Source organism: Perca fluviatilis, chromosome 9 (assembly GCF_010015445.1).
Source record: "Perca fluviatilis chromosome 9, GENO_Pfluv_1.0, whole genome shotgun sequence".
In the NCBI taxonomy this organism is placed as follows: Eukaryota; Metazoa; Chordata; class Actinopteri; order Perciformes; family Percidae; genus Perca; species Perca fluviatilis.
In genome coordinates, this window is record NC_053120.1 from 20669043 (window position 1) to 20681080 (window position 12038).

Here is a 12038-nt window from a genome sequence, read left to right on the forward strand (position 1 = left end):
GAGGCAGGCAGGCAGGAGAAGGTTAGAGCACGAGAATGTATTAATCCAAACACAAAAAAGAACATGGAGTCCTGGGGGAAGCAGGCAAAAAACAATTCCAAAAAGAAGTCAAAATCGCCTGGGGAGCTGAATGCAAGCAGTACCAAACCACGATCGCATCCGAGACTGGTCTTCTTGGTCCAAGCCCTGCAGCTCGCGTGAGAGAGGAATGGAACAACCTGCCTTCGGCCTTTAAACGCTATGCAAAGAAGTATGAAACTTCAAACGCATGTCTTTAGCCTACTCATATGTAATATAGACTATGAAATGTCTGATATTTGGAAATTATTTTGCAGGGTGTGTGATGTCATTCCAGCTTCCATAATGGCTGGCATGGTTCAAGGAAAGGATAAAAACACCGCTAAGCAGCGCTCACTTACAGTCTTTGCCACATCTGACAGGACCATTGACTTAATTTGGAAAACACCAACAGTATGACGAATTTAGTAGTTATCCCAAAATATAAAGCCATGTTTGTTTTTGTTTGTCTAATAAATGGAATTATTCTGTCTACAGCATACTGTCTATAAGATGGCTTTGAGTCTTCCAATTGCACTGCCACTTGAAGAAATCACAGGTCTCACCCCCTTCGATGACATTGCTGATAACGTCCACTACTTGTTTGCCAAGGCTGGCGCAGGTAATGAATTACATTATTGATTAATATGAAATTCACTGACAGGCATCTTTGGCTCTGGGCCAAGGATTCAAACTATAATATATATATATATATATATATATATATATATATATTATATATATATATATATATATATATATATATATATATAAAAATTATAATAAAGGTTTTTGTTTGCAAATTCCAGGCTTCAAACTTTGACCTCTGAGAAACTGATTTTTTGGCTTTTGGTAAATTTGACATACAATGTATACTGGATAGCCTGTAATGTCTCATATGATCCTGCAATACAGGTTAAAGTTGTGGAATGGATGAGAGGACAGACCTGTGGACTCTGTGGAAAGGCTGATGGGGAAATCAGACAAGAATACCGCACGCCCAATGGACGCTTGACCAAGAACGCAGTCAGCTATGCTCATTCCTGGGTTCTGCCAGCCACGAGTTGTAGGGACAGCATTGGTAAGACACAAAGGTCATTGTGTAATTACTTTTACATCAAGATCTTTTTCCACTGTGATGTGACACAATTGTTAGATCACTGCATATGTTTAAAGCAGGTATTAAACAATCTTAAACATGTTATGATGCACTGAATCCATCAGAAACTCACTTATCAACTCCTTTCTCCTACAGAGTGTCGTATGAAGCTTGAATCTGTGCAACTGGAGAGGCAGGTAAATCTCCATGGCCAGGAATCCCAATGCCACTCTGTTGAGCCCGTACTGCGCTGCCTGCCCGACTGTTTCCCTGTGAAAACCACCACTGTCACTATTGGCTTCCACTGCCTTCCTGCTGGTAAGACTGCAAATAAATCACAGCTGGTTCAAGTGACAGAATATGAAAACGTGGAGAGAAATAACACAGTTCATAATCATTCTGCTACATTCACTTGTGCAGATTCTGCCCTGAATCGTCCAGAGAGTCTGCGAAGCATCTACGAGAAGAGCGTGGACCTGAGAAAAACAGAAGCCCATCTAGCCTGCAGCTGCACTGCTCAGTGTGCTTAATAACACTTTCTTCTATTGGTCACTTACATCAATTCCATTTAAATAAATTGCATCTCAAAATAAGCGTTCTGTTAAGTTATTTTGACTATTGTGACTTCATAGATCTACAGTGATGCATTACTTAAAGGGAAAATGCACTATATGATCAATGTCCTTCCATATTGAGAATCGGTGTGCTAAAAAAAAAGTATTTTACCTTACTACTACACTGATTAGTCAGCTGCTTTTTTTCTTTTAATGTAAATGTTTGGGAGGCTTATTCCATTATTGTTAAAGAATGTACATTTGTGGACGACTATTGGCACCTTTTTATTTGAATCGTAAAACAATTGTGGAATCCAGAAAAAATGTTTGGTGTTCATATGTATTTCTTTGGTATGCAGAGAAACAAAAGTTGTAAAAATCTGTGACTATACAGATAAATAAAGAATTGTTGTGACCAAATACATTTGTCAATTTCAACTTATTTTAGAGAAAATAGTTTTTTAAGGGTTGCAATATTTTCGGCCACTACTGTATGTGTAAAAGTCTTTTGATCGACACCTCCAGAAAGTGTCGTCACTCTCAAAATAGTTTCAAAATCACCAGTGTACAATATATGTTAACTTAGTACTAGATATATTATTTAATAACAATAGTTCAGTTCAGCTCCAAGACTATCTAGCCACAAAAGCAAAAGCAATTTATTACAGCTCTTACCTCTTTACTAGACAGTCCTGTTGTTGAATTGCTGCTTCACTCCGTTTACCTCAATGGTCTCCATTTTCGTCAGTTATAGGCCACCAATGAATGGGATGGAACAGGTGAAGCAGTTCTGTTGATCAGTAACTCAGTAAGATCAGTAAGAATTGTTTTGTGATAGAGGCCAATAAAGGTCAAGTGACAAGAAATTTGTGTTTCAAGAATGTATAATGAATGTTTCAAGAATATAAGATTTTCTAGAATACATCATGTACGAATTATTCTTATCTGTCAATATAAAGCCACTTAAATAAACATTATAAAACATTAATAAACATTTATATTGACATCAGAGTAGTCTAAACTCAGTGACAGGGTTCTACTACACATTATGTAATTTCTGTTAAATTTTACAGCATTTTCCTATTTTACTTTAACATCCTACATCACCAGCTACTGATGTAACTGTGACATCTGTCAACCACATTTCTTTATCAAATTATAGAAAAATACTTCATTTTTTTCAGTTTCTAATTGCATTTTGTGAAACAGCAGCATTAATTCTACATTCTAAAACGTACTAGTTGAAAAGTAGTTGAAAAGTTGTGAAATAAACAGTTTATGTACAACAGCAAACATTAACAAGGGCCAAGCAACATCTCCTTACACATGATCTTTTGTGGCACAAGTACTAAACTTAGACTAAGATTCTACACATTAGATATGACTGCCAAAACAAGATTTACAGCACCACATAAATAAATATATTTATCACATAATCTAAATACAAAACAGTAAAATAATTAAAAAGAAACAATTCGATTTGCTCTCAGTCACACAGAGCACAGAACACCAGCAGCTAATCAGGACTCTTGTTTGACTTTAACTGTTAAAAATTATTTAATCTTCCAGTGTTTGGTATTCACAATTCAGGTGCATTTCTGAAATACTACAAATCATCTATAATCAATGAACATTAACAGGAATTATGATTCAAATTATTAAAATTTTTGGCTTCATATAGAGCTTGTCTTTTCCTTTGTGAGTGTGTGGCTGCTGTGTTCTTCACGGCCGTTCCACTGTTTGTGCTGAACGGGAACATTTCCATTTAAAAAGATGCTTGACTCTTCAACATGTTCAGTCAATCTCTTTGGTTTGGTTGATCTGGAAATTTGACAAAGAGTTTAGGGTGCACAATAGAAGCATTAATTTAGAGGTACATTATGTCATGTCATTATTTGTACTATTATATGCTGTACCTGTTTTCTGGGACAAGGCAAAGTGTGGGATACAGTTCGGCTGTTGATTGTGATGTCAGTGGGACACATCTGGGTGTGGGGGAGGTTGTGTCAGATGGCCTTTTGATGAGATTTTCTGGAGCTGACGCTGCACTCGCCTCTGTTTTAGCTGCAAAGATAATATGAAACTTTATTAATAAAGTTACTTATTAATAATTATAAATAAAAACATAATCAACTTTGGAAGATTCAAATATAAAGACAAATGTGACCTGGACCTGTCCAGTGTAAGGGAGTGGACACTCACATATTAAAAAGGCACTTTTGGACTTTGACATCTGGGGTTTCTTTGAGTCAGCAAATGGACTCAAGTTTAAAAACTGATGTTTGAGCCACGTTGCTCGATCATCCTCAAAGGCCTTTCTCTGCAAGTTAAACCAGATGCATGTCATACTTTTTAAAGTTAAAGTGAGCACACAGACATAAACCAGTCATCTTGGCACACAGCTGTTTTTTGCAAAGAGCGAAATGTAGCGTATTCCCTAAATTCTATTTCATACCAATTTTGGGAAAAATAGGTTTTATAAATCACCTCATGGCTAAGTCTTATAGCTGCTTCAGTGAAGTTCCTCCTCTCCCTCTCAAATATCTTTCTCTGTTCCTCAAGGGTTTTCCACTCATCTCTGAAGCGCTCTTTCTCTTGCAGCATGTAGCAGTCGCTCAGCAGGGATGACTTCTCCTCATCATACGGAGAGCTCAGCTGCTGCTACAAGAAAAAGAAGTGCCATGGTTTGTACAGCCAGAATTTAATAAAGGAAGGGTCAACAAACAAAATACTGTTGTTTTTTTAATCAACATGCAAACATGGTTCCAATTTAAGTGCTCAGTTAACACTATAAAAGAAAAAGTTAACCCTGAGATGAAGCTACAATGTTAGACGTTGACTAATTTTTAAAACTAGCAGTTTAAAATGTATACGTTTTTCAAAGTGTCCCTTTACTTCCTACTCAAAATTGTTTTATAGAGTTATATGGCACCCTTGTCTCAGCAGTGTGACTTTGACACTTGAACTAATGAACTCTCCAGAGAGCTTAATGGCTAAAATGTCAGAGTAATTCAGTCTTACCTGCAGGAGCTGATGTTGTGTTTGAATGAAGTCTTTGCACTGCTGGATCTCCAGCTTCAGTCTGTCCATCTCCTCCTCATGAGTCTCTTGGGAAACCGCATCAGTATTTTTGCTCCTGCCAATCTGAGCCAAAGATACTGGACAAGCAACCCAGAAAATCTATTTTTACAATTAGGCTAACATCCATCTTCTATGTATTGATTTTAACAGGAAGTTAGGATCCAGTCTGGAATGTCATTGGAAAAACATTTTGTTTTGATTGCTTTCATACAAATCGGATTCTTTTTGGTTTCAGTATATAATGTAAGCATGCTTCGGTTTCTTGTTCTATATCTCTTTTGCCACATCAATGGTACAAAAGCTATTTTTGAGGTTAGAGAGGAATGCAAATTATCTAGACTCATTACAAGACACAGAGTTACATTCCTTTATGCATCAGGGTCAAGAGTGAAAGTATGTAACGTGAAGACTACCTTGGTTGTCCAATCTTTCAACGTGGCTCTTAAGTCTTCTCCACTGGAGGCGAATACTGTTGGTCAGCTTCTCCCGGGCATGAACGCAATACAGCTCTACACTTTCTTTACTGGAATCAAACACTTCCTCTTCCGAGTCAGCCTGACAACGAAAATGAAAATAAATTTCAATCCAATAGTAGCACACATTTCTAAAACCCCTTGACCCATTTTAGCCATGGTTATTGTGTTTGTCTGCTTAATCAGACAATTTGTAATCAATGTTTTTAAGAATAATTCCACCTAATTTGGTTGTTCAAATACTGGGAGCAAAATGGGAAAACAAATTTGAATAACCCCTGGCAAGAGATCTACTGTATGTCTACCTGCAGTATATTACTGATCACCAATACCAATATCACATAAAGGCAATGAAGTGAGAGCAGTGAGTGGAAACAAAAAGAAACACAAAAAAAACCAGCTTGTCCTACCTGTATATCATCATCTTGTTGTTGGTTGTCTTTCAGCGTTGGTTTCTTTGAACTCAGAATGGACACCATGTCTTTTTTCATCTGCTGCAACACTTTCTTCAACTCTGCATTTTCCAGCAGCAACTCCCTTTGTCGGAGGTCATAGTCGCTCAGCAAAGTCTTATACATCATCCCCTCATGCCTTGGGATGAGAAAGTTAATCATCTATGTTTATTTGTCCCGTTATAATCTCACCTGGTACAGCAACAGCACCGAACAGGACCGCAAGGCCCTACCAAGAGTGGTTTGTTTGGCTGAACACACAATAATAGGCGGTGCTCTACCCTGCCTAAGGGATAACAGGCGCTGCAAGAATAAGGCTAGGCAGCTTTATTTGTATAGCACATTTCAGCAACAGGGCAATTCAAAGTGCTTTACATAAAACATTAAAGAGCAATTAAAAACAATTAAAAAACAAATTAAAAACATTAAAGTGCAGGTAAAAATGATAAAAAAAAAAAAAAGTGACTTGGTGTTTTCGTTACCCATTACAAGATTGCAGTAGTTCTACTTTTCACTACGATGTAGCCGTCACTACAAAGCTTAGTTTAATCTCGGTAAACCTTGCTAAATCCGGGACAGTTCAGTCTGTCTCTTGATAAGTTCACAGAAATATCTGACAAGTTCACAGACGTTGTCTTTCTTATTGACCTAGTTCATAGACTAAATCTGACTAGTTCACAAACGTGGTCCTTGTATGGATAATCTATTGTCACACCTGTGTTGGAGAGGTAATAATCAGAAATATGTCCATTATCTGCCGGTCCATATTTCTCCGTCATTTCTCTGACCACAGGTCCTTTTGGCTAAGGAAATCATTAAAGATCCCAACCCAGGAAGAGCCTCTATCCTCAGGCCACTAGGATCCTAAACAAGGTCCCTGCCTTAGACTGATGTAATTCTCCTGCGTTCCCGCATTTTTTATTTACCCATGAAAATATATGTCTTCAGAGACAAAGTTCATAGATAATGTAAAATGTCTAGACAAAAAATGCCATTAGAAGTAAACTTACTTTGCTTCTGTCTTTTCAGTTTTCCAAAGGCTTCTCTTCCCATCAGCTCTTCCAATGTTGTTTAATACATCAATGGCTGGAAGCAAGAAAAACAAATGGAGAAAATGAAAGAGAGTCTTTAAGGGCATGTCAATTTTAATCTTGTGGTGTTGCTTTGATTTTAAAATGTTTAACATTGGGGAATAGGATGGGGCTGAACAGGTTCTCTCTTTAACCTTGTTTCTTCTCCTTTTTGTCAACCAGAAGTTGATTCAAGCGCTCCCTCAGTTTGTTAAATTCTCTTTCTTTCCTTTTCATCTCATGATTGTACTGGCTGGCCCGGCTTGCAATTATGTTCTGAAGTTTTTGCAGCTAGCAGGAGGAAATAACAAGTGTTTACTGTTAGTGTCATGCTTATCCACCTGAGACCAAAAACATGACTGTGGATTTACTCGACATTGTCTGGGGCAGTAAGTCCAAAGAAAATACCTCTTCTTTTTCATTTTTCAGACAGTTTTGCAAACTCTTCACTTTCAGCTGCAGCTGTCGTTCTCTCTCAAGGAGTCCCGTGTTTTCTCTTTTGGACAGTTCAAGCTGCTCCTATGATAACAGAACAACATTGACATGGCAACTCTTGAGTTGCTTTTGGTTGAAGATTTGACTTCCACCAAATCTATATTTTATTTGAATACAATATTAATATGGAGGAATCACTGGGTTTAAACGTTACTGTACTTTTAGTTGGGTGCTGGTGAGCTGCAGGTAGTCCACATTACTGCTGGACTTAAGTTGCTCCACTTCCATGTTTTCCAGAGTCCGGAGGCCCCTGTGGTGCAGCTGAATCAGTTCATACATGCAATTTAGCACAGCCACAACATTCATTTCTGAGCTTCCTCCAGACTCCATCCAAACTGGTGGAAGGCCAAGAGATGACACCTCCTGTAAAAAAAGGAGAATAAAGGAATCAGAGGATGTGGAGGAGACTTGAACCCAGGACATTGCAGTCATATTTTACATGCCATCAAGCATCAATAACTGCGCTAATAATACATCAGAGACACATGTATATAATCAGGATACCAACCTGATTGATGTGCGATAGACATTCCTGCACGTTTTCCTCTGTGCAAAAGGTACTGAGCATGTTGTTTCTGTGCAGTGGCAGCGATGATTGGCTAAACTGCCTCAAGGGAGATGGTCTACATTCAATGGAGCTGCCGCAAATGTCCTTGACTTTTGGGGGGAAAATGTCTGTCAAATATATATTGGTATGGTCTTATACTAATTTGTTAATGCTTGACCAGGAAAGGAAAACACTTTATATACAGTAAATGTTAAATGAATTGAGGTTACTTTTGGCACAGACACTAAGAATAGCATTAATCCGCCATATGGGTCAGTTTAACCTGTTCCTAACTCACAAGGTTTGATACAGAGAACAAGCTAGAAGTCAAAATGATACAGTAACCTATACACAACTGCTGAAGGCAGAACACTGCAGTACTGTTCTTCAGTTCATCTAAACTAGAAATGATGCAGACGTAAAATTACATTACAAAAGTCAAAAACTCACTCACCCAGGGAGGACTCTGGCATTGTTGCAGGGCAGCCTTCAGGCTGCGTATCTGGATCGTCTACTACATGTGCAGGATACTCAAACCTTGCCACAACATCCACCTATGCAGTCAGTGCTCCTGAAATAGAGGGTCAGATTAGCAGCACCCATTCAACTGGATTACGAGGCAATGGAAGTTAACGTGCAGCAGCGATGAGTGGGTGGAAACACACAGCAACCTAAATAACAGATTATGTGGACAGCAGATTCACTGAGGCTATTTCATTCATCCAGTGAAGACAACAAGCTAATAGTGTTCACATAGTATACCCACAGCCATCCGATAAATGTAATAGAAAATATTAAAATGTGTGTTTATTTAGAGTCTTTTACAAAGCTTATTATGATTGTTATGTTGTTGTTTATAAATACAGTACTGTACATAGTTACTGCAGGACTATTTAACAGGTTACAAGCTTGGACAAGGCCGGCATCTTATCTCAATGCTCTTATCATGAGCTGATCAGACTAATCCCCGACAGACAGTATGGTGATTTGTCTGCAGAACCACACAATCAGAAACATTTCTCCTCCTGTAAGAAAATTGTTTTTTTAACAAATAGACAACCTATACAGATATTACTGCAAACCTATACTATCATCTACAACACCTCATTCGAGGACAGCAACTATCAGAGCATGAGCAATGAATTTACACATTGCATATTTATTTTACAAAGAACATTTTAGTCTTTAAAGTGATGGTTTGAGTATTTTACTTTCCTAAAATTTTATTTAAAAAAAAAACAAAAAAATTTTTCACCGTCTAACACTGGGAGAAGTAAGCGTAGAGTGCGCGTTAGCGTTGAGAAAGCTTTGCGGGGCTAATGGATTCATCTGTTATATCTTAAATAACCCAACAAGTGCCCAAAATGATACCAAAGTTCTACACTAGTATTATAGTTGGTCACTACCAGAAAAAGTTTGCTTGCTCTCTTCTGCTCTCTGTTGCTACTGCGCAGTTAGACGAGTGCTTAGGGCCGTCTATAAATTATTAAACGAAAAGAGATACAACAAAAATATGTATTAATTTAATGATTAAATAAGGTAATGTCTCCAAACTTACCTCAATTATTACTTGTCTCCTGCTAGTTATATTACAGCACTTACTTTAAAAAATAAGTTAAATTAAAAAATATTTTTGTTGCATCTCTTTTCGGTGTTGTAATTTGTAGATGTCCCTAAGCACTCGTCTTACAGCAGCAACAACAACAACAGCAGAGAGCAGAAGCCAGCAGGCAAGTGTTATTTACATAAACTTCTGGTGTACTTACAAACTTTCCAATCCATTGTTTTATGAGTGCATAACCTATATATACTAGTGTAGACCTTTGGTATCATTTCGGGCATTATTAGTGGGGTCATTTAAGAGATACAAACATGGGTCCATTAGCCCCGCGCTAAGCTATTCAGCGGCTAACACTACTCTACGCAAACTTGCCCAATGTTAGACCCAGGTGAAAAAAGCTTCTGGGGGGGTGTTTGGCTCGAGGTCATGGTGCAAAGGACCCTAGGGTGAATTACTCCGAACCATCACTTTAAGGCTGTGTGTGACTCATCATTGATTTAGGGGACCTGCCCTTTGGTTTCAGTGATACTTAATCAGCCTGACGAGACAGATGGCAAGGCTACAGCCACAAAGCTTAACAAGTCTATACGCTGCTTAGACTGACTACTCAACAAGTGTTAACCTTCAACTCAAAAATGTTGAGTTGAAGTCAATTTATTTATTTATGTTTTTGTTTTTCAACATGGTGCTGAACAGGTGTGTGTATGTGTGTGTATGTGTGAATGTATGTATGTATGTATGTATGTATGTATGTATGTATGTATGTATGTATGTATGTATGTATGTGTCACAATGTGCATTATATTGATGTAGGATTTGTGATCGGTCTTGTTGTTTTGTTAGATGTTGTCATGTTTTTAAATTGTGCCCTGCCTAGGGACTGCAGATGTAAATTAGCCTAAGGCTAATTCTGGTACAATGCATCAAATGGCAACATTTATGTTAAAAAATTGTACATGGTCCCTAACAAATAAAATGAATAAATAAAAAAAAAAAATGTAGTCAAATGTATTTTCCATTGTAAAACCTCCGAAGGGAAATATCTAAGTACCGGTAAGTATTTACAGAATATATTTTAAGGTTTGTGGTCCCTCTGAGGCATGTCTGATAAGAACATGCTGTGTGACATTTTAGAACAGATTCTCAACCATGAGGGGTACTTAATGATGGGTTCACAGGAGACAGCTCAGACTGATTGGCCTACACTCAGTTTCTAAGTAAAACACATTAAATCCTACCTTCATGAAGATTATAATGCTCAGTTTTTTTCTATTTTGTCACCCTCATTTATATGAAAAATAAGACACGCCTCTTCGTATAACATTAATGGAATACAGTTCATAAGCACCACAAACTTCAGCCTCCAGAATGAACCATAAAGTTGAATCAACACCTCAACAGTTTCAACAAAAACTGAACATTATAACCTTCATGGTAGGATTTATTGCATATACCGTTGAATTAGATTGCATTACATTTTGCTCGGTGAACCCAAAAAGTTGACACATTTAAATATCATAGTTTTGTAAAATGCCACACTTTCTATGCAGTTAATTTGAAGTTAAATTGTACTCAAACTGACATCTCTCTCAATGCTGGGACCTGCAAGACAAACTGATGACTTAGCTAGGTGACCACCACATAATATCTACTAGGTCACCTTACTTCTACAAACCATTTAACAGTATGCGAAACAAATGTCAATGGTGTCACATCATTTTAGCTAGCGTTTACATAAACTGTATTGTGAGTTCAGGTTGCTATAAAAGTGGGATAGCCTGGAACAAGTGTGGCGTTAAGTTATGTTAATTTCGGTAATAATGTGTAACCTTGGCGTTAACTAACTATTTTCAGGACACCGTCTACTCAAAATATTTTTGTTTAAAAGGCTATGCAGGTCCTTTACACATCTAGCTAACCACCAGACGTTAACTGCCCACTGAGTGCCCCCCTCGTCCCACCTGAAAACAATCTGACATTGAAGCCGAGCGGCTGCTATCTTAGCCTAACAAGTTGCCTACTGTAGTCACGAATGCAGTCGTTAAAATGTTTACTTTATAAAGAAGTGAACACCAAAATATTTCGAGTAGCCTACTTACTTAACTTTGCATTTTCACATGCATTTCCCGACCGCTCGTTGCTTCACAATCCAGCAGCTTCTAAGACAGTGGGACCATAGACGTCCACGCCACTGCATGTAAACCAAACAGCAAGCTAATTGGCCGACTCGTTGTCTAGCAACCGAGCACGGCTCAATATGATTGGCTCTCGGCTGTGAGGTACTTTAAGTGTTTTTAACCGATCAGAGACTGTGTTCTTCAACGTTTAGCCAAGGGCCACTTAACTGAGAGTGAGATGGAGCAGGAACCCCTACCACATATCGTATAAAATGAAGTTGCATATTTAACTGGGCCTACAACAACGTGTAGGCCTCAATTATGTTATAATGTTAAACATACATACATGTGGCACAGTGAATCCTAAGGATTACCTGGATCTTTGGATGGCTAAGTGACTACCTTACCTATAGGCCAGTCAGCCTATCATCAGTGTTTTCTTCTCACAAATAGGCTGATTTATATTTGCTAATAATTTGTTGGATTCATATAAAGACATTTCAATTTTTGAAGACACTTTCAAACAATTAAC

The 12038-nt window shown here is 37.9% G+C and overlaps 2 protein-coding genes across 4 annotated transcripts; one reads left to right on the forward strand and one right to left on the reverse strand.

The window, feature by feature from the left end:
- The first annotated feature begins 293 nt into the window (after nucleotides 1-293).
- Nucleotides 294-2109, forward strand: LOC120565171 (vitellogenin-like). The gene is made up of 5 exons (XM_039810649.1): nucleotides 294-471; nucleotides 556-679; nucleotides 973-1138; nucleotides 1313-1474; nucleotides 1577-2109. The coding sequence occupies exons 2-5, from the start codon at nucleotides 632-634 to the stop codon at nucleotides 1684-1686; spliced, it is 486 nt and encodes a 161-aa protein (XP_039666583.1). The 5' UTR covers nucleotides 294-471; nucleotides 556-631; the 3' UTR covers nucleotides 1687-2109.
- A 467-nt stretch (nucleotides 2110-2576) lies between these two features.
- LOC120565170 (afadin- and alpha-actinin-binding protein-like) lies at nucleotides 2577-11598 on the reverse strand. 3 transcript variants are annotated; one of them, XM_039810648.1, is made up of 14 exons: nucleotides 11489-11598; nucleotides 8283-8399; nucleotides 7790-7938; nucleotides 7441-7644; nucleotides 7195-7305; nucleotides 6942-7077; nucleotides 6727-6802; nucleotides 5675-5855; nucleotides 5205-5346; nucleotides 4732-4868; nucleotides 4198-4371; nucleotides 3913-4030; nucleotides 3627-3774; nucleotides 2577-3531 (listed from the first exon to the last, which is right to left on the reverse strand). In XM_039810648.1, the coding sequence occupies exons 2-14, from the start codon at nucleotides 8299-8301 to the stop codon at nucleotides 3384-3386; spliced, it is 1743 nt and encodes a 580-aa protein (XP_039666582.1). In that variant the 5' UTR covers nucleotides 8302-8399; nucleotides 11489-11598; the 3' UTR covers nucleotides 2577-3383. The 3 variants fall into 3 exon arrangements, with proteins under 3 accessions (XP_039666582.1, XP_039666581.1, XP_039666580.1); XM_039810647.1 differs by having other exon boundaries at nucleotides 4198-4368; nucleotides 7790-7956; XM_039810646.1 differs by having other exon boundaries at nucleotides 7790-7956.
- Nucleotides 11599-12038: the final 440 nt, after the last annotated feature.